The sequence below is a fragment of the Ruditapes philippinarum genome, unplaced genomic scaffold (genome assembly GCF_026571515.1).
Source record: "Ruditapes philippinarum isolate M1 unplaced genomic scaffold, ASM2657151v2 ctg5976_1_1_1_1, whole genome shotgun sequence".
Classification (NCBI taxonomy): domain Eukaryota; kingdom Metazoa; phylum Mollusca; class Bivalvia; order Venerida; family Veneridae; genus Ruditapes; species Ruditapes philippinarum.
In genome coordinates this window covers 26,012-49,617 of record NW_026855210.1, presented here as the reverse complement: position 1 = coordinate 49,617, position 23,606 = coordinate 26,012, and the positions used below count along the sequence as shown (strand labels likewise).

At 33.9% G+C, this 23,606-nt stretch overlaps 1 protein-coding gene across 1 annotated transcript in view; it reads right to left on the bottom strand.

Annotated features, from left to right (window-relative positions):
- Positions 1-6,109: 6,109 nt before the first annotated feature.
- LOC132742507 (ubiquitin carboxyl-terminal hydrolase 20-like) overlaps positions 6,110-23,606 on the bottom strand; it is a 34,234-nt gene continuing 16,737 nt past the window's right edge. The window contains exons 12-22 of the mRNA XM_060730946.1: positions 21,397-21,501; positions 20,471-20,516; positions 16,552-16,663; positions 14,599-14,664; positions 13,965-14,091; positions 11,871-11,934; positions 10,807-10,912; positions 10,043-10,124; positions 9,463-9,571; positions 8,658-8,760; positions 6,110-7,939 (exon numbers count right to left, since the gene is read on the bottom strand). Of these exons, the coding sequence (XP_060586929.1) occupies positions 7,389-7,939; positions 8,658-8,760; positions 9,463-9,571; positions 10,043-10,124; positions 10,807-10,912; positions 11,871-11,934; positions 13,965-14,091; positions 14,599-14,664; positions 16,552-16,663; positions 20,471-20,516; positions 21,397-21,501 (1,471 nt within the window). The 3' untranslated portion in view covers positions 6,110-7,388. The remainder of the gene's footprint in view (positions 7,940-8,657; positions 8,761-9,462; positions 9,572-10,042; positions 10,125-10,806; positions 10,913-11,870; positions 11,935-13,964; positions 14,092-14,598; positions 14,665-16,551; positions 16,664-20,470; positions 20,517-21,396; positions 21,502-23,606) is intronic.

Genomic DNA, 23,606 nt, shown 5'->3' with positions numbered 1-23,606 from the left:
ATTCTTATATGTCAAAACAAGAGGGCCATTATGGCCCAATACAGCTCACCTGAATAGTAATATTCTCCATGAACAAGTAATATTGCAAGCTATATATGAAAGCAGATTTATAATTTAAATGTGTTTAAGAAGTTCATCAATACCGCTAATTTCTAATGGGAGAATTTATTGAACTTGATTCCCAATAATGAATCATAATGAAATTTTATTACTATTCTGCAACGTTACGACAACATTTGATTCAAACAAATTAATAAATAACAATTTTTACAATCATTACTAATGCGAGGAAAATTGCACGATTAATCTGCCGATTTTGATATTAATTCACCAATCCATTTTAATGGCCACTAAATATCTGACAGCAGGCTGTCTGGACTTTTTATACTAATAATAATTACAGGTGCTTGCCTGTATTAAACACTAGCATTGTATCAGTACAGATAGATTTTCTTTTCCGAAAGTTTGCCTTCGTCCAACGATGTGCTTCTTGTACCGTCAGAATGTCAACTTCTGTTTAAGTGTTTAGTTAACCATTAATGATATACACCTGATGACAAACAAAAGGACTAGACACAGAAAGTAAAAATTTACAAATTACCAAACTCACTTCAACACACACATGAAGTTAATGTAAATATGTAAAAATTAAAGAATGTACATTTTGCAAAACATTGGAAAATGAAAATAAAGGTTGCCAACAACTGGTTAACATATAAGTATAAAATGGTGGAAATTCATAAATTATATATACATCTTTACAAAAATCATGCACTCCCAAAAAATCTCTTGATGAGCAAAGTCAAAATTATCTGTACAGTTATGCATAAACACAACATTCTTGAAGTGTGTATAAACTATATCAGTGAGATATATGTCATATCACATTGTTAAAAACTTGAAACATTTGGTTCCCGGTATATATGTTCAATATAAAATGAATATAACGATATAAGTGATGGCACTGTCGCGTCATAATAAATTAGAGCTATTTGGTGTCATTGTTCGCCATACCTTACTCATAAGTAATGTAAAACCGTAACAACATATCATACAGTAAAAAAAATTGTTTTGCTCAACTGTTTGTTGAGTACACATGTATATGTAACAATTACTTGGAAAGATTTTTCTTCTCTCTCTTTATTTTTTCACTGGTGATTTGTGTTTATGAAAAAAAAATAATTAAAAAATCCACTTTTTAGAGACATATTGACATACATGCAATAACGTCCGGGACGACCGGGCCTGTCCCAGAAAACAGATGTCTGTAAATAAGTTATTTGTTCTGATTAAATATGACAATTAAACTGTCCATATTCAATCAAAACACATAACTAATTTATTCTTACATTTAACCTTTTCCATTATATAAGCGTGTTTCGACGGCTTTTTGCCCCTCTCCCCTTTTGAGGCCTCAAACAGTGAAAAAATGCTGTATTTAGGCCGCAAACACTGTTTTCCGTTTGAGAAATGTTGTTAAGAAAAGTGACCACTTTTTTGGCGCCGTCCCCCATCCAAATATATCATCAGGGGGTTGACAGAAGGGGGATGTGCCCCCTTTTGTTTGGAAGGTTTGAAGGGGGCGGAGTCCCCCTCATCGCCAAGAAAATTTTGGACATGTGACAGGCTAAAAATGGCCTCAGGTCGATCTTAGGGTTACTAGTAACCGATGCTGAAAAGCCTTTTACTCTATCTCAATTCATTGAGAAGTTGTCGCACTTTGAAATCAGTTTTGATGGAAAAACCACTGCAAAATAGTGATTTTTGGCAATTTTGAGACGTCCCCCGTTGCCATGGTAAAAGGAAATTTACCATTGAGCATGCTGTTACATAGGCTATGGTGTAGTCAACATTTGTGCCAAGTTTCATTAGTATTGAAGCATTTTTCATAGTTTCATAGCAGTTTGAACTTGTTACAGGAGGCTTTTCAATGAAAACGGCCATTTTTTTGCAATATGCTCATGCAGTAAAAGGTTAAGCAACATATCTCATTTTATAAATGGAGTAGGAACAGATCTTCTTCAAGATAATGAGTAAAAAATCAATTTTTATATATCACTTGACTCTATTTTTGTATTTTATTGGACTGTTTTTCTCTTTCAAAGTGAGATACCTTCATATCTGATATTCACTACCAAAACTGGGACCAAATGAGGTACATTCGTACAGGGTCGTGAAAATCTTGTATATTGTGCATCTTATTTTGCCATGCCATTAAATTGCCATCTCCATTAAAATAAATGTAAGTAATGAAAACCATCATTTATTATAAGAATCTTACACCGACTGCCGGTACAGACCGGAATATCTAGCTCGAGGGTAACTGTTTACGGCAGTAACGAGGCTCTGCTGAGTTTCCGCTTAAAAGTTACCCGAGAGCTAGATATTTCCGTCTGTACCAATAGCCGGTGTTTGATTCTTTTTCTTGCATATTACATGTCAATTATTTTCGGAACAGAAATTATAAAAACTGATATTCTCATTACGCACTTTTTTTTATAGTAGCGTATGAACATACAACTTCATTCATAACGGAAAAATTGCGTCATTCTAAGAACGCAATTCATTCATAAAAGGCGCGCGTCAATGACGTCATTTAAAGCACGCGACTTGTCTTACATGGGGGGTGTAAGACAGAGTTTTCCAGCACTGGTGTAATCGGTAGATAATCCTGTCTGAGATGCAAGAAATTGTTATATATCACTAGGTTTAAAACAGTGGGATATGATATATATATATATATATATATATATATACATACAAACATCACAAAGGTCTCTTTCTTTTGATGTGTAAAGTGATTCTTAATTTCCCCAACTGAAATAATTTCTTAATAATTTACACAATCCACTATTGTCAGTGTAAAAAAAAATCCAAGAAAAAGCAAAAAAAAGTATAGTTTAACCCTAACACAAAAATGTACCAATCTAAATCACTTTTAAATCCTTGTTTTGTTAAATTTCAATAATGGATTTGTCCTGCTCTGAAATTTGGAATAGTCCATTTATAGTCTTAGGGATTTTAGTATCAAAATACAAAAATTGAGCTACAAATATCAATAATGGCATGGTCATGCAGGTTGTCAAATCACTTAAAAGTTATTTAATCATTAATACAAAAACACAAACATATTTGAGCCGTGTCATGACAAAACTAACATAATGAGTTTGCGACCAGCATGGATCCAGACCAGCCTGCGCATCCGCGCAGTCTGATCAGGATCCATGCTGTTCGCTATCAGTTTCTTTACTTGTTATAGGGTCTATAAGCGAACAGCATGGATCCTGATCAGACTGCGCGGATGCGGATCCATGCTGGTCGCAAACGCATTACCTTGGTTTTGTCATGACACGGCTCATTTATGTTCAGACAAAAACATACTGTTGGGTGCCCTAGATTCAACCCTTTCCTTTATTGAACACTAGTTCCAAATATGTCTAGAACTAAACTGTATTGCAAGGAACCCGGAGGATATTTTTTTTCCACAAAGTTATACATTTTTGTGTATCTGCAAATTGCTATGTGTAAAACAAGGCAGATAAAGAGTATGTAACAATACTTTGTGATGAAGTTAAAGGTGTCAAATCATGGTCACCCGTTGATATAAATACATCTTGTATGAAATAAATTAATAAATAGATAAATAAAAAAACAAATCTGCCAACTTAAGATAAAATCTCAAAATAAGATGACACAACAAGAAAAAAAAAGTAAAAGAATTTCATGTAAACATGATAGAATTTCAAGCAAACATGATAAAATTTCATGTAAACATGGAAGAATTTCAGGTAAATGTGGTTTATCACGGTTCACATGTCATAAAATTCAAACTAAAGCAGCACAAGCTATAAATAGACTACTGGTGGCATAATAACCATAGACTGTCATTTATAAAATGATGGTACTATTGTTATACATATATCATTTTGATTAGAACACGTGTGCTGAGGCAGCATTAAAGCAACATGCCTCCAGACAAAAAATGCCCCCAGCCAAAAAATGCCTGGAGACAAATAAAGCCAAACTTCAAAAAATTAAACTTAGCCTTAAACCTGCTAAATTTACTTAAATGTACTCGCCCATTTCCATTTTCAAAACTGTTCAATATCAATTATGGGCATATCAAGAAATAAATTTAGGTCAGACAAGAGTGTAGAGCCTGGTCAGACTGCATGGATGTCCAGGCTGACTTGGTTTTACACACTGGTGGCAAAGGCAAATTCGTTTTGGTTCAAGCTCCATGGTTAAGGGTTTAAAGAAATATATCTACACAGTTTTAGAAATAGAAGACATTGAAACCTTAAAATAGCATCCTCACGTTAAAGAATCAAAAGTGGCAGAACTCAACTCCAAAAGGTGATGCGCAAATTGTTTGCTCTCAAGAACTTAAGACGCTTGGCAACCCTATTTTCCTTACTTCTCTATGTATCTAACTGAAAAACATATATCTTAATAAAATACAATCAAAAATAAAGAAAAAAACTTTCAACATGAAAGCCATCTCATAATAAAAGTAAACAAGAGGGCCATGATGGCCCTGAGGTCGCTCACCTGTATATAGCCCCCCCCCCCCCAAACCCATAAGAAGATGTTTCATGCTAAACATCTAAGCTCTAGCTCATTGGGCTTTTAAAATGAAGATTTTTTAAAGTTTTTACTATACACATATAGTTAAAAACAATGACACCCCTGGGGCGGGGCCAGTTTTGACCCCAGGGCTTTTATTTGAACAAACTTTGTAGACACTTACTAGAAGATGTTTCATGCTTAATATCTAAACTCTAGCTATTTGGGTTTTTTCAAAGAAGATTTTAAGTTTTTGCTATACACATATAAGGAAAATCAATGACCCCCGGGGCGGGGCCAATTTTGACCCCAGGGCTTTTATTTGAACAAACTTTGTAGACACTCACTAGAAGATGTTTCATGCTTAATATCTAAACTCTAGCTATTTGGGTTTTTTCAAAGAAGATTTTAAGTTTTTGCTATACACATATAAGGAAAATCAATGACCCCCGAGGCGGGGCCAATTTTGACCCCAGGGCTTTTATTTGAACAAACTTTGTAGACACTCACTAGGAGATGTTTCATGCTTAATATCTAAACTCTAGCTATTTGGGTTTTTTAAAAGAAGATTTTTTAAGCTTTTGCTATACACATATAAGGAAATCAATGACCCCCGGGGCGGGGCCAATTTTGACCCAAGGGCTTTTATTTGAACAATCTTGGTAGACACTCACTAGAAGATGTTTCATGCCAAATATCTAAGCTCTAGCTCTTAGGGTTTTTTAAAAGAAGATATTTAAAGTTTTTTCTTTCGGTTGCCATGGCAACCAGAGTTCTGCATGGAATTAAATTCTTTGAACAATTTTTAAAGGTGACCACCAAAGGAACATTCCTGTGAAGTTTGGATGAAATTGGCCTAGTGGTTTATGAGGAGATGCCATTTAAAGTAAAAGTTTACGGACGACGGACGAAAAGCGATCACAAAAGCTCACCCTGTCACTTTGTGACAGGTGAGCTAACAAGAGCTGTCACAGGAGACAGCGAAGCTCGACTAATAAAATACTGGACGCAGTAAGGAGGACAAAACTATGAAAGAAAAATCAATTATGTATAATTATGTATTAAGTTATAGTAAAAAAATAACATTTGTTAACATAAATTCCAAGATCAAGGGGAATAATTATAGAAATAGTCATGCTAGAGTTATGGATCTTGCCACACAACATTTGTGTAATGATAAGAAATATATATTTGAAGTTTGAAGTAGATACCTTAAAAAGTAAAGAAGTTATTATATTTCTTAAAGAAAATCCTAAGTTCAAAGGGAGATAAATCTGTAAATATTGCTTCAAGAGTTATGAACATTGTCACATAAAATGTAATTAATGATAAGGAATAAGTATTTGAAGTTTGAGGTAGATACCTTTAAAAATAAAAAAGTTAAAATAAAAAATAACATTTTTCTAGTAAATAAATCTAAGTTTATGGGGAGATAATTCTTGCAATATTGGTGCTAGAGTTATGAACCTTGTCACATAAGATGTGGATGATGATCACGTAAATATATTTGAAGTATGAAGTTGATCCCTTTAGAATTGAAATAAATAAGTTACAGTAAAAAATAATATTTTTTATGGAAAATTCTAAGTTCAAAGGGAGATAAATCTGAAAATATTGGTGCTAGAGTTATGAACCTTGTCACATAAGATGGGGATGATGATAACGTAAATATATTTGAAGTATGAGGTCGATCCCTTAAGAAATAAAGAAGAAACAGTAAGAAATAGTATTTTTTGAGGAAAATTCTAAGTTCAAGGGGAGATAAATCTGAAAATATTGGTGCTAGAGTTATGAACCTTGTCACATAAGATGGGGATGATGATAAGGTACATATATTTGAAGTATGAGGTCGATCCCTTAAGAAATAAAGAAGTATCAGTAAAAAATAGTATTTTTTAAGGAAAATTCTAAGTTCAAGGGGAGATAAATCTGAAAATATTGGTGCTAGAGTTATGAACCTTGTCACATAAGATGTGGTTGATGATAAGGAACATATATTTGAAGTTTGAAGTTGATACCTTAAGAAATGACAAAGTTATAGTGAAAAATATTTTACTGCACCAAAACTTTAATCTAAAATCTGGACGCGGACGCGGACGCCGACGCCGACGCCGACGCCGGGGCGAGTAGGACAGCTCTCCATATACTTCGTATAGTCGAGCTAAAAAATGCCTTCTCAGTCCATATACAATCACAGCTTGTACAGTTCAGTGTTAAGTTATATCACCACTAATATTTCTTACATCACAGTCTGTCATCTTTTTTTTCTCTGCAGAGATTAGAAGTGAATGTCACAGATTAGTTATTCTTACAATTCACAGAATTTCCTTTTCATCTTTTACTCAAAACAGGATTGGAGCAGAAATCATGATCACAAAGCAGACAAATATGGTTTTTTTTCTCGCTGATTATCACAATTTTCATTCCTTATTGTGTATAAATCGGATTGAAAAGATGAATTAGACGTTTTAAAGTTCATTCCGTAAGGTGAAACGGTGAGATTTTAGCATTTAATCATTCAAGCGTCTTGTCCGGTATGTACCGGTATTTAGTGTGGTGCTCCAATCTTTTTTTAGTCTCACTCTTTTCAGGTGTATGTCATCGTTTAACTATTCTTACAGTTCACAGAATTTCTTTTTCATCTTGTTTGATCGCTTTGCGAATTATATCATTTATTATTCTTACATGTACATTACTACTATTTTATCTGATCGTTCTATAAACTTTTAGAAAAAGTAATAAACATTTAGATCTATTCCTCGAATTTGGTTAATGTCACAATTTAGTTATTCTTACAATCTTACAATACTCAGGATTTCGATTTATTCTTCTAAATTTTCTGGCATGTCCGACTCGGAACCTTTTGTCTCGTCCTCTCTTGCACCAGAACCACTTCTTGCTGACACATTATCTGAACAGCCCTGACCACTTCCTGTTTCAGTTGTATCAAGATTTCCTCTAGATGTTCCGCTAGACCCGGTAGAATCTCGTTTCCCTCTTACATTTCCAGTGGAATCCTGACATTCCGTTGAATTTTCTAAAGAATCTGGATTTCCCTTTCCCATAGAATCTGGATTTCCCTTTCCCACAGAATCTGGATTTCCCCTCGACGTTGCTGCAGATGAGGATTCAGAATTCACTCTTTCGTGTCCTTTTGTACCAGATGCCATCGAAGCCTGCTCAGCTAATGTGCGTGACCGTTCCGGTTGTGTATTGATCTGCTTGATGACTAGTTCCGGACCACCACCATAAATCTGGTACAGATATTGCCACATATCTTTCGACAACTGACCGTGATCAGAGTTTGGCCGAACAATCAGTTGACCATTTTTCATCACAGCTATTCTCTTGTTGTCAACCGGCCCTGGCGGATCTGTATATGTAAAACAGCAAACAAATTATTTGAAGTAGTTGATGAAATACAGCAAACACATTTGCGTTTTAAACAAGGCAGATACTGTCAAATGATATCTTTTCCGCTTATACTAGCAACTGGAAACCCCATATGCTACAGCATGCTTAGTTTGGTTTAAACATATTTATTTAAGCTTGATTGCGAAACAAGTTCTTGCAACTTATATTAATCACTTTTGAGTCCGCTTCCTGGAACCAACCAGTATTGGTGTCATATGAAGAAACATGGTCGTGACCTGAGTAGGGCTTGAATATAAGTTTTCTTGTTTGAGAGGCAGACACCTTAACAACTAGATAACCCATATTCTTCAATGCTTATTTCAAGCCCTTAAAAATCTTAACCAAGTTGGTTAACCTTATGTCATGCTAAAACACAAAGGCCTTGAACAATTAACAATTAGAAATATTTTTTTAAAGTTTTTGTATAAATTTATGTTGGTCTTAACCATGAACTTATGAGCAACATTGTAGATCATTTCACTCACGCCATTTTGTCAATACTGATCATTTTTGTTGTGCTACATGACCAAAGTACGAAACATTTAAACCCTTATAACTTAAATCACTCTAAGAATCACAATAAATATTGATTTTCAGTTTAGTTATGATTGCTGTGGGTTCCAATCTCGATTTATTTTTCTTTATAATCTTTTTTTTTAAATATTGTTTATACGTACTGTCCTCTTTCTCTCTTACAAAGTTTTCCCACTCCTTAAACCACGACATACTGATAGCATAAATCACGCTAGGATTATCTTCTTCCTTAAACCTTTCATTTAACTGAAAATATGCCAATAATATTGATTACACAATACTTTACACAAAACATATATGTCATTAATATGATTATTTGATTTTACACAATAATTATGCAAAATATGCCAATAATATGGTCACTTAATTTACACAAAAAATATGCCATTAATATGATTATTTGACTTTACACAATAATTATGCAAAATATGCCAATAATATGATAACTTTACTTTACACAACAATCATGCAAAAAATTGAAAATTGACAAAGCACATATGATTACAATAACTTTACACTCTTAAATTTTGGGAATACATTACAAAATATGATTAACACAAAATGCTAACTTTCTTTGACACAGCAAATATGCATTCAAACTTTACACAATAAGCTGAAAGTAGACTTAACACAATATGCTGAAAGTAGTGCCATCATTGATCAATTTTTTCAGATGAGTATAAATTATTGGTCAACAGAAAAATGTCTACAATTTATCAATATCTTTTATGAGGTTCGGTGACAGCTCAAGCTGAAAATCCGAAAATACTTTACATAATATCAAAACCAAGACAACACAATACAAAGTTGTGGGTCACTGGTGGTTACATGTACTTATTCTTCCAGAAAGCTGCAGAGATATTACCCCAAAACAAACAAACAAACAGTTCTTTATCTTATCTGTTTTTTATGAGTAGAGGAAGCAAAAAAATGTGACAAAATAAATACCTTTATAAACTCCTCCAGTTCAGTTTTCTGCCTGTTTCGTAAAGTCTCTAGTTCTTTATGACATGTTGTGCACGGGAACAAATGATTACACGAGGGACCTCCACCAAACCTGAATGATAGCATTTTCTACATGTTATATGACCATTTATAATAATGCAAATAAATATCTCAAATTTTGATTGGCTTAAGCACTTTGTATACAATGCTGTATATATCATGAAGAACTGAATCTCACACAAATAACAATTTATTTTTACATTGTGGGTGGTTAACTACCTATGTGCATGGAATTCACTACTGCGTGTTTTTATGGCATATTTCTCAATTCAAATGTTTTTACTTCAAAGAAATAATTGCAAGGTAAACTTTAAAGAACACAAGTGGTCAAAACCATCTCACCAGCTCAAGATAAGAGCTGCAGGGACTCAAGTTATTCAAAACTCGTTTAGTCACCTAATACATTCATGCATGGATAAAGAATTCTGCAGTTCTGGGTTCTGCAATTTTTACCCCTCAACTCTTTAATGCCACAAGGGACAAAACTTTAATACTTATGTAACAAAATCATAGATATATTTACCTTTGGTGCAGAAACTCCCACATTGCTTGTGTCAGTGGTTCTACCAGATCACCAATGTACTCAGTCTTACTTGGGGGAACACCTATAAAAAATATATAGATAAGTTTACCAGTCATTTTGTCAACAAAATATAACAAAACATTAATAAATTTTATTGGCATTATGTAGTACATACATATAATTATGGTCATGCAAACAATGGTTGGTAATGGTGGAAAACATAGACATGAAACAAACAAAAAATACCTGTAGTAATTTGATGATACACAGATCTTTGTTTGTTTGATTGGGATTTTACGTCACACTGACACAGTATAGGTCATACGGTGACGTTCAAGCTTTACAAGAGGAGAAAGACCTAAGGTGCCCTTCCGTGCATTATTTCAGGTACAAACGGGCACTTAAGCAGAACGGCCGACGTTCCGTAAGCTAGCTGGATAGCATCCAAAGTCCCACCCACAGCGATGAGGAGCAAATGGTTTGAAGTCAATAACCTTACCCACTCGGCCACTGATGCTCTGATATAAAGATCTACAATGTCATTAATGAGGAATGACATGTGTGGTCAATCTACATTGAATTTATTCAGGAATAACATGTCTCTAGCAATTTATGATGTGCCAGACACGGGCCTCAATCAATCTTCTTAGCAATTGAGGTGTTACACATGTATCTCTATCAAACTATAACTTTGAAACACTATATGGAGTCATTATTTTACAAGGGGCTGCCACTAGAAGCTACTTTATTTCATGTATACATACCACCATGTGGACACAGAAAATCCTGGTTTGTGATTGGTCCAGGTTCTGCAAATGTGTTGAATCTGTTAATCCACTGCTTTGATACAAAGAAATGCATCAAACTTGGCTGAAAATATTGAGTTTTTATTAGCTTGACTGAATATATTGAGTTTTTATTAACTTGGCTGAAAATATTGAGTTTTTATTAACTTGGCTGAAAATATTGAGTTTTTATCAACTTGGCTGAAAATATTGAGTTTTTATTACATAACTCTTGATACATTCTGCAATAAACATTATACTATGTCATAAACAATTATGGCACATCAAAAATTAAATCTGTACTGTATTCTATTGTCATGTGACATGAAGTGCATTGTTGGCTATTCATTCAGTACATAAACTGTATCCCCATTATAACGCTCATGTTTGGTTCCAAGGTCTAAACACAGTGTTATAAGGAGGTTCTGATTTATAATGCTTGTCGCGTAATTACTGGATTACGCCCCCCACACCCCATACATATGGTGCTAAGGATTTTTTACTTACTGTTCAATAAATATCAAAATTATTTCATTCTAAAAAAATTTAATAATGAAAACATATATTATCAAACAATACTACATTTAATAGAAACAAAAAATTTTTGAAAAAAAAAAAAACAACAAAAAACAAAACATAAATGTAAACAGTTGTAGTAAAAGCTTCCAGCTTTAGTTGTGTCCCTTTGTTATTCAAATGCCATTTATTTCCTGTCACAAAAGTTTGATAAATAAAGCAGGATTTCTAATTTGATTTTGGGCTTGTTTGGTTTCCTTAATTCAGAGGCGCGTTATAACGAGGCTGCAGTGTATTTTATAATAATGCCTAAAAAGATGATTTTTTTTTCAAGATTTAAAGATGGTCAAAGTCCATTTAAGATATTAAGGATGGTGAGGGTAAAATCTATTATATAATATCTTGGTAGCCTGGAGAACTGCATAAAAGATCATGTCTCAAAACTTTGAAAACAGCTTTTAGGAACTTTTATGACACAAAATACAGGTAAGCCACCCTACATGAAATATCAACTTGTAAGTTTTTACCTCTCTTTTATTCATCAATTCCATAGCTTCTTGTCTTACACTATTCATGTGGTCGTTCTGCTTCCTGCAACAATAAAGTCATTTATGACATGCCAAACATGAATACACCAATAAATCATTTTGCGACATTTCAGGCAAGAAAATGCTAATAAACTTGATGGGTTTTTCTCACAAAAACATATTTTCCCAAAACCATCTATGGTTCTGATCACTCCAGGACCTGTGAAGTTTGGTGAAAATCCCGCCAGCAGTTTGACCTGTGACAGCCAAACAGGATTTTTCTATTTTAAGCTCTGGCAGCCATTTTGTGCAGTGGAGCAGAACATGCTGGCGATTTGCACTCGAGGGATTGTACTGAACTCCTGTGGATTTTGGTGGAAATCCCACCAGTTCTTTGACCTGTAATAGCCGGACAGAATTTTTCTATTTTAAACCCTGGCAGCAATTTTGGGCAGCGAAGCAGAAAATGCCGTTGAAATGCACAACTAGGGAAATCCAACCAGCAGTTCTATCTGGAAAGTCGGACATGATTTTCTATTTATAGCACTGTTGGCCATTTTGTGCAACAAAGTGGAATGTGCTGGTAATATGCACAACTTGGGATAGTACTGATCACTCCTGTGAAGTTTGGCTGAATTATTAGATAATTCTGAAAATTATTGATGACAAAGTCATGAACCTTATCATTATTATATGATACTGTATAAGTGGTTAATTTTGTGACATGGAAATATTTACAAATATTAAAATTATTCGCTAATATTTGATCGCACAAAATTTATTTCTTTTAAGCTAAACTTTCTTCTACCATTTCAAAACAAGTTTTCATACAGCATCTTACATGAATTAGTTTGACTGTTCGGGTACTGAGATTAATTTTTCTCATTGCTTTTTTGTTTAAGTTTGATCTTAAAGCAGAATGCCTCCAGATTCATGCTAATTTTCATAAAAATTTTGAAAATGTATTCAAAAGTAAAATATTGTGAAAGAAAGTAATTTGCAAATTGCAAACAGCACTTACAATCCATGTAAATTACCAAAAAGGGGTCAAATATACATGAATATCTCTTACTGCGTTAGTAACGCAGTATAATTATATTGATTAATACTACAAAATCAGTCATAAATCTCACATAACATAATTAATAAATAATTAATATAACATTGAACCTTTTAATATTTTACTTTTCTTAAGATCTTAATACACTTTTCTTAAGAATGTGAATTTTTTTAAATATTTTGGCTCATCTGGAGGCGTGCAGCTTTAACAAATCACAAATGGTTTAATGAAACAATTGAGCCGTGTCATGACAAAAACCAACATAGTGGGTTTGCTACCAGCATGGATCCAGACCAGCCTGCGCATCCGCGCAGTCTGATCAGGATCCATGCTGTTCGCTTACAAACCTTATAGCAAGTAGAGAAACTGATAGCAAACAGCATGGATCCTGATCAGACTGCGCGGATGTGCAGGCTGGTCTGGATCCATGCTGGTCGCAAAACCACTATGTTGGTTTTGTCATGACATGGCTCAATTTATATGCTTATAACACAAAAGGTTATTGATATAACAAAAGTTTGTTTCAAAATATGACAAAGAAATGTGTGATCAGGTCCTTTATCAAACATACAATGTATATTTCAAACAATTATATAAATAATAAAGATATTAAACAACTGAATAGAACAATTACAATTAGGGCATATTCTTAACATGTATCTGCTCAATTAATGATACACAAAAAATGTATTAAATTGGAGAAATCATATATTGGCAAATATTTTCAAATGCAAAAAGTTAACTTTTTGGCATTCGCAAAGTTTTGTGACCCATAAATATCCACTTATACAGTAAGGGTTTTTATGAAACTTAAAGTTTAAAGTAAATCCTTTGAAAAATAAGGAGATAAATCTGAAAATATTGCTACTAGTTATAATTTGTCACATAAGGTGATTAAGTACATATATTTGAAGGTTGAAATAAAATGTATTTCATTGCAGATAAACTTCAATCTGAACGTCCATGCCTACGCAGGGGTGAATAGGACAGCTCTTCGTATAGTCAAGCTAAAATAGTAGATTTAAATAAATTACCTATAAAAGAGGACATATGCCTCACAGTTGATGACCTGGTTTACGTCCACTTCTGTCACATATTGATCATCAAACTCATACCAATGTTCTGTAAGCACATTCTGACAATATGCTGTGTAATGACCACCTAAAGTCACACATAAAATTGTTTATATATATCGTTTTTAGGATCAAGGTCAATATTTGGATCAACTGTAAAACCTTATGCCTATATTTTGCAAAAATATATAAATTTATTCTAAAATTACATGAACATGCTATTTCAAGTCTTGTTTTATCAAGTTAATATTAAATATTCAATCTATGACGATAAACAATAGGGAATATTTGAGTTTGAAAATTTGATCCTGATCCTTAAATCTTTGTGAACATGGAACCAGCAATTTAAGCTTTGTGAACAAGGAACCAGCAATTTAAGCTTTGTGAACAAGGAACCAGCAATTTAAGCTCTGTGAACACGGAACCAGCAATGTAAGCTTTGTGAACAAGGAACCAGCAATTTAAGCTTTGTGAACACGGAACCAGCAATTTAAGCTCCGTGAACAAGGAACCAGCAATTTTTGCTTTGTGAACATGGAACCAGCAATTTAATTTTTGTAAACATGGAACCAGCAATTTAAGGATAAACACTAACCTCCGGCTGTTCCATGGTGACAGATCACTGCTACAAGATCATACACTGTTACGTTGCTTACATGATCTAAATAACAAATAATAAACCAATAAATTAAAAGATTGGGAGGGAGAACGACACATCAAAACACCAGGTTGGTTTATAAATTTATTATAACTACCGGTTTCGGGTATTACATACCCTTCTTCAGGTTATCAATTTCAACTTTACAAATTATAAAGCTAAGGTATAAAAAAAGATGCTACACTTTTGTCAGATGTTACTTAATAAAGAAAATTTGTTACTAAATATAGTAACATTTAGGACATTAGCCAAAACTAATTGGCAGTGTTCCAGAATTGTTGATTATTGCAATTACACTTGTTATTAATGGGAAAAATATTGCAAATAGAACAAACGTTTATAATCTGTTCAATTTCATTTTTAAATTGTCCAGTTTCATCTTCATTGTAACTGGGTTGTGTTGTACGTTAGTTTTAAAGGTTCATATATAGGTGAGATCGGTTCCTGTATGTTAAATAGGAAGGTGTTCTGTTCCATTCATATAACAATACACAGCAGAATAACACACACAAGTTATGGGCCGGACATGATGTTGCTGCAAGGACATGCTGTGACCTTGACCTTCAAGGTAGCGACCCAAATGTTGCTCGCGACACGTCGTCTCAATATGGTGATCATTTCTGTGAAATCGTTTTAAAATCCGACTTCAAATAAAAAAGTTATTGGACGGACAAGAATTCGGGACGGACGACCCGACGAACAAGTAATATAGCTGATAAGGCTCAATATCAATATACATGATAAAAAAATAATGACTGGCAAATTCAGTCATTCAAGCAAAACAGTTATCTAATGAGTGTTTCTAAGATTCAGCACCAGAACTAGCCTTTTGCAAACTTTTCCATGTCAATTGGATGAAATCACAAAGGTGTAGGAAATACATTAGAAATACTACCTCCATTATAATTATCTCACACAAAAAATATACATGTAATTAAGTCTACAAAATCAGTTTCCAGAGTCCAAAATGATAATATATCTACTCTGCTAATTTGGGCAGAATGTAGTAATAAATACAGTCTAACTTGCCCATGCGACCACGTGTATTAAGCGACTTTTGTCTTAAACGACCACTTTAAATTCCCCTCGATCATTTTCTCTCTATATCTTTAATGTATTAAGCGACTTTTGCTCGACGCGACCAGCGACCGCTAATTAGTCACCTAATTGACATCAATCTTTTCATTAAACGACCACTTTTACCTGTCAAGTAATTGTGTTTTTAGAGAACGCCACCTCGTTATGTCACAAGTGTCAGCAATCAAAACACAACTTACAATAAACGTGTGAAAAACTCTATTTCCCATACCATTTTAGCGTATGCAAATGAAGTTAAGTATACGCGTGACGTGTATTATCCAATAATATCGGATAAACAATGCAACGCTCCGCCCATACTGAGATGGTGTATACGCTTGCTTGTTGACATTTAGACTGCATTGAATTGACCTTGAACTTGATCAGCCATTAAATTAATCGTAACAAATAGATGTAGTTTGTTTATTTCAAATGAAAAAATGCACAACAGAAAACATCTTCACTAACAGGGTTTTCGTGTTGGAGACAAGGAAAAACAACGGAGAAGTTAAAAAATTCTTGAAAAAATGTCAAACATGTACGTAATGGATCAAAACTGTTTTGTCAATAATTATCAGAACGTTATTTTTACATTTGCATCCGTTTAGATTATCGTGGCGTAGTTATTATTCAACATTTATATAAAAATGAAGTTGAAAAACAATCCCATCGAATAAAAAAGATGTCATTTATAAATTTTGACTTTTATATCATGCTGACTGTCTTAAGAGACCGTTTCATTAAGCGACCGTTTTTGGTGTTTCCCTTGCCCGGTCGCTTAATACACGTTTGACTATATTTAGAGAAGATTACCTTTATGAAGGTATGGTTTCATGTCTAGATTAGTCAGGGGGAAGGACACATAAGTGCCGATCTTGGATGAGTAGAACTCATGTCTGAATCTCTTGAGGTGTATGCTTAATATCTGAAACAAAATAGTTGCCATATTAATGCTGCCATTAGCTACATTCTTATCAAGGTTCATTTTTTAAAACAATAATTGAGCTGCGTCACGACAAAACCAACATAGTGGGTGTGCGACCAGCATGGATCCAGACCAGCCTGCGCATCCGCACAGTATGATCAGGATCCATGCTGTTCGCTTACCAACTCTATTACAAGTGGAGAAACTGACAGCTAACAGCATGAATGCTGATCAGACTGCGCGGATGCGCAGGCTGGTCTGGATCCATGCTGGTCGCAAACCCACTATGTTGGTTTTGTCATGATGCTACTCATATAGTAACTAAGTTACAAGTAAACTGTGTTTGCTTGAACTCAGATCATTTGAATACCTCTTTGCGCTCGAACTCATCGCCCAGTCCTGGCAAAATTCCTTTATAATATATTGAGTTCTACTTCAGATCGCTCGAACACCTATCGCTCAAACTCTCAAACCTGATCTCTAGTCCCTTCCGCAGACATTAAGTTGTCACATTAATGTAGCCATTAGCTACATTGTTAAGTTAAGGTTCATTTCTTGAACAAAATATTAACTAAGGTTTTTATTTGATGCAATAGCTTGACTTGATTTATAAGTAAAGAGTGTTACTATAAATCAGTAAATGATAATTCATAACCAATTATTGTCATAATACCAATATCACAGAGATGAATCAATCGAATGTCCTGAATCATAAATCCATATAAAACCAGTTAAAAACTAGAACTGCCACTATCATGGCGTGAATACCCCCGCATACCACTTTGTCAGAATCAACAGTGGCCATTTAGAGCTCAAGGACAACCTCCCTGCCAAATCTGAGGTTACTAAGCCAGTGCATTGCATTATGTATTCTACATGCTTCAAATGTGAAAATGTCAAAATCAATACATTGCGGACAGGACATTCTTAAGCAATTGAGAAGAAAAGCTTTTTTTTTGTCAAGGTCCCTGTGACCTTGACCTTTGACCCAGTGACCTCAAAATCAATAGGGGTCACCTTATAGTCATGATCAACATCCATGCCAAATATGAAGACTGTGGGTCAAAGGAATCTTAAATTAATGCGTGGACAAACTTTTTGAAGTCAAAGTCCCTATGACCTTGACCTTTGATCCAGTGACCTCAAAATCAAAAGGGGTCATCTACTAATCATGACTAACCTCCATTCCAAATATGAAGACTGTGGGTCATAGGAATCTTAAGTTATTGGGCAGACAAGCTTTTTGAAGTCAAGGCCCCTGTGACCTTGACCTTTGACCTGGTGACCTCAAAATCAATAGGGGTCATCTACTATTCATGACTAAGCTCCATGCCAAATATGAAGACTGTGGGTCAAAGGAATCTTAAGTTATAGGGCGGACAAGCTTTTTGACTTCAAGGCCCCTGTGACCTTGACCTTTGACCTGGTGACCTCAAAGTCAATAGGGGTCATCTACTAATCATGACTAAGCTCCATGCCAAATATGAAGACTGTGGGTCAAAGGAATCTTAAGTTATTGGGCAGACAAGCTTTTTGAAGTCAAGGCCCCTGTGACCTTGACCTTTGACCTGGTGACCTCAAAGCCATTAGGGGTCATCTACTAATCATGACTAACCTCCATGCCAAATATGAAGACTGTGGGTCAAAGGAATCTTAAGTTATTGGGCGGACAAGCTTTTTGAAGTCAAGGCCCCTGTGACCTTGACCTTTGACCTGGTGACCTCAAAATCAATAGGGGTCATCTACTATTCATGACTAACCTCCATGCCAAATATGAAGACTGTGGGTCAAAGGAATCTTAAGTTATAGGGCGGACAAGCTTTTTGACTTCAAGGCCCCTGTGACCTTGACCTTTGACCTGGTGACCTCAAAGTCAATAGGGGTCATCTACTAATCATGACTAAGCTCCATGCCAAATATGAAGACTGTGGGTCAAAGGAATCTTAAGTTATTGGGCAGACAAGCTTTTTGAAGTCAAGGCCCCTGTGACCTTGACCTTTGACCTGGTGACCTCAAAGCCAATAGGGGTCATCTACTTATCATGACTAGCCTCCATGCCAAATATGAAGACTGTGGGTCAAAGGAATCTTAAGTTATTGGGCGGACAAGCTTTTTGAAGTCAAGGCCCCTGTGACATTGACCTTTGACCTAGTGACCTCAAAATCAATAGGGGTCATCTACTAATCATGACTAACCTCCATGCCAAATATGAAGACTAAGGGTCAAAGGAATCTTAAGTTATTGGGCGGACAAGAAAAAAACGACGGACGGCCAGACAGCCGGACGGACGGACAAGCTGATCCCAGTATATCCCCCTTACAACTTTGTTGTGCGGTGGTATAATAATAAGACAAAAAACTGATAAAAACATGTAAAATATCATATCTGTGTACATTTATTACTAAATTTATAGAACTTTTTGAATAAAATAATAAAATGCTTATAATACCCATAACACAGAGCTGAATCAATCAAATGTCCTGAATCATAAATCCATATAAAACTAGTTAAAAAAAACTAATAAAAAAATGTAAAATGTCATATTTTTGTAGATTTATTACTAAATTTATAGAAATTTTTGAATAAAACGATAAAATGCTCCCCAGAGGCTGGCATATGATTTTATTCAAGTTGTTCAATATATATTAAGTACTAAACATACACTAATTCTATATCCTATACTGTAACCCAATTTATATTCGCGAATACAAATTTTCGCGTTTTGCCGAGGTCGGACATATTCGCGAATATTAATTTCCGCGTTTTCTTGATTTCCGAAGAAAAAAAATTCGCGGATTGGAAAGTCCGATGGGACCTTAAGATCAATTAGCCGACTATTAATCTTCAATAATTGAGGTCATTATCGGTGTCTTAAATGGGATTAACAATACGCTAGCCTTATATTGTATTGGTAACTGAATTGTGATCACAATTCAGCAAAATATTTTCTTTATATATGTACATGTACGCATCGTTCGTCTTCATTTTATCTAGAAAAGTCTTTAAGAAATTCAATTTAAGCGTTTCATAAAAAAATAACTTCTCCAATCAGGGATCGAACCCACGCCGAGAAAATTATGTTATACGAGTCCGCAATCTAACCAACTGAGCTATACAGGCTGTCAAATTTGACGGGTAAAAATCGATACTAGTATGAAACCATCTTGTTTTTCACTGTTTGTAATTATGTACGCCCAATACCATGTTGTGATGCTCGATAGGTTTATGCCACCTTTGTCTTAACAATTCACTCAAACAATTATTTTATAGGATCCAAAAAACAATAGCCTTTTGTGATGCTTGATAGTTTTCCCACTTTTGTCAAACGATTTATTCAAACATTTATTTTAAAATAAGTGCAAGTACTTTGTATGCATATACTTAGTATAGAAGTGTAAATATGAAGAAACTTAAAACTGACACATGCTCAGTACCCTATACGGATAGGCCTATTAGTATTTCATAAACTGTATTAAAATGTGGATGTTTATTTTGATTGCTATATTGACATAGAGTTCTTTTGATATTTATAAAATAGTAGTAGTTTACTTAGTTTGTGTTTTTATTGCTTTATGGCAATATTCATAACAATTCATTACTTCCTAACAGGTGCCCGTAAAATTCGAATATAGCCGGTCAAGTAGCTTTACATAACCACGTCTAAAATAAAAATTTATCTCCAATTTATTCGCGAAATCGTGCGGACTTATTCGCGCAAACAAATATTCGCGCTTCGTGGCCATCCGCGAATAAAGCGAATATTAATTGGTCGCGAATATTCGTTGGGTTACAGTATATGTAACTCACCTCTGGTAGTTGTAAAACTTTGGAATACTTCAACCCATTTCTTAACCTATAAACAAACAAGAAGAGCACTGAAATTACATGATAAAGTGTTTTAAAACCAGTATTTGTAATGAAAAATTGAAAGTTGTGAAACAATATACCAGTATATTGCTGTAAATCACTGCCATGTTACCATGGCACAGAGCTCTCCTTCTGCAAGGTTTACTTTAAAGCAGCTTTCAGGTTTTATTTTCTTCTATAGAAACAATTCAGTGTTGTTTTAAACTAAGTATTTCAGTACCGATATCACAATATAACCTGTAGACTTATTATAACTTCAGAAATCGAAAACCAAAATGACTTTAAACATCCCGCTTTTATTTGACCTTATGACGAAACATTTGTGCAAAATGTTGTTAATGGTGGACTCAAAGTCGTCAAATTTTCTGCTTTTTTAAAAAAATCAATTTTGCAAACATGAAGAAATGTTTTAAACTACACAAATTCATGTAATCTCAAGTCAGTCAATAAATCAATAAAAAATGCCAATCATGGCAAATTACAAATAAAATTTGAAAGCTTAAAGCTGCACGCCTCCAGATGAGCCAAAATATTTCAAGAAAATCAATATTGAGGAAAAATGTACTACAATTTTAAGAAAGGGAAAAACATTCAAGATCCAAGTGATATTTTACATGTTATATGCAGTTTAAGACTGCTTTTGCAGTATTTTATCACCATATTTCTACTGCCTTACTAACCAAGGGCTGTCTATGCATATGTTGACCTCTTTTTTGGTAATTTTCATGGATTTTAATTGCCGCTTCCAATATGTAAATTGCTTTATTTGTTCATCTCACAATATTTTACTTTTAAATACATTTCCAAATTTTTCATGAAAATAATCATGAATCTGGTGGCGTGCTGCTTTAACAATGTGTACATACTTTTTACATTTTTCACAGCTATACATGTTATCTCCTTTAAGCTCGTCAGCTGAGAAGAATGCAGCCAGACAATCTTGTAAAGTGATTACAGGTCCCAAAAACCAGCTGAAAATATAAACCATTTACATAGAATTCTAAAATTTAACATAATCATTTACATCCAATCATAATTACCCATAAAAATGTATACAGAATTTTAAATTTTGTAAATTTACAAAGATCCTAAATTTTGCATTTATATTTACATAGAATTCTACGTGCAATCCGCATTTTCTTGCAGTATCAACTTTCTTTTAAACCTAATTGCCATGAAAAGTGACATATAATGTAAATTTGCCAAAAGATCAGAAATTATAAGAGGTGTCATTCATACATAGCAAAGCATATTAACATTACATTGATATAGGATGACAAATTATACCCCTAATTTCTTGTATATAATTCGCTTTCATACCTGTTTAAAAGATTTTAGTAAAATATATGTTCTGTTCATACAAAGGAGAGACCAAACTGGGACTTTAACCAAAGAAAGGTTGTTGAAAAGTGGCATTTATCTACAGGATGGTCTTTATACTGAGAATGTCTTTAACAAAAGTTTGTACATAGACGCACAATCTACCATAGATTCTAAATCCTGTAAACATTTACACAAAATCTCTAAACTGCTATAAACATTGACATAGAATCTCAAAATTGCTGTAAACATTTACATAGAATCTTAAAATTGCCATAAACATTTACACAGAATCTCAAATTGCCATAAACATTTAACAGAATCTCAAAATTGCCATAAACATTAACACAAGTTCTCAAATTGCCATAAACATTTTCACAGAATCTCAAATTGCCATTAACATTTACACAGAATCTCAAATTGCCATAAACTTTTTCACAGAACTCAAACTTGCCATTAACATTTACACAGAATCTCAAAATTGCCATAAACATTTACACAGACTCTCAGAATTGCCATAAATATCTAGACAGAATCTCAAAAATCATAAATGCCATAAACATATACACATAATCTCAAAATTGCCATCAACATTTACACAAAATCTCAAATTGCCATAAACATTTTCAAAGAATCTCAACATTGCAGTTTACCATAAACATTTACACAGAATCTCAAAATGGCCATAAACATTTACAAAGTATTACAAGTTTCTCATTCATGTTTACTTAAAAAGTGCCATAAACATTAACACAAAATATCAACATTTGTCTTACAATGGTCAAATAGCAGGTTAGATAACTGGTGAATTTTGTGACCTATGAGAAAAATTTGATGATTGGGAAGCAAATATAGATGTCACTATGTCCTTGACTTATTTCTATTTTATATAATTGCATATATCATGCTTAACTTGTGCAATTGACAGATGGGAGACAAATAGAAAGAAACAACAAACAGTATGATAATTTCAAGGAACCCATTCGAATCCAGAATTGTACACAGTTCTTGACTACATAAAAACTTGTTATATCACCTAAGTGATACAGTTCCACTTTTCGTCATCTCTCGTGTCGCAAATCAAGATAAGAATAAGATTTATAGAAATTTTCAAGTAAAAATTTGAAATATGGAAGTTTGAACAATGTTATACATAACATGGTTGTCCCATTTTATACAAAAGAAAAAACATACATGTCCATGATCAAGATCAACAATATACAGTAAACTCCACTTATAACAATATTCAGGGGAACATCTAAATTATACCTTCATATCCGAATATCGTTATATCAAAGAGGCAACCAATTTGAAAACAAGAGTAAGGACCATGGCAACAACATCGATTTATTATAATTAAAAGTGATAGTGAGTTTACAGTTCCCATATTTTTTTCAAGTGGGCAATCATGGAATGTTAAATGCAAAGGTTTATGCAGGGAAGTTGGCGCCAAATCTTACCAAAGTTCTATTATAGAATGTTATACACCGAATAAGATAAGTCCTTCAAAAAGATTCATGAGGAGAAGTTGTGACCTAATCTTAACAAAGAACTAATATTAAATGTTATGCACCAAATTGGTTACAGTCCCACACAAATACTGGTGATGGGACATTTTCATCAAATCTTTCCAAAGAGCTATAATAGAATGTTATTCACTTAATTGATACAGTCCCACACAAATACTGGTGATGGGACACTTTCACCAAATTTTACAGAAGAACTATAATAGAATGTTATGTACTTAATTGATACA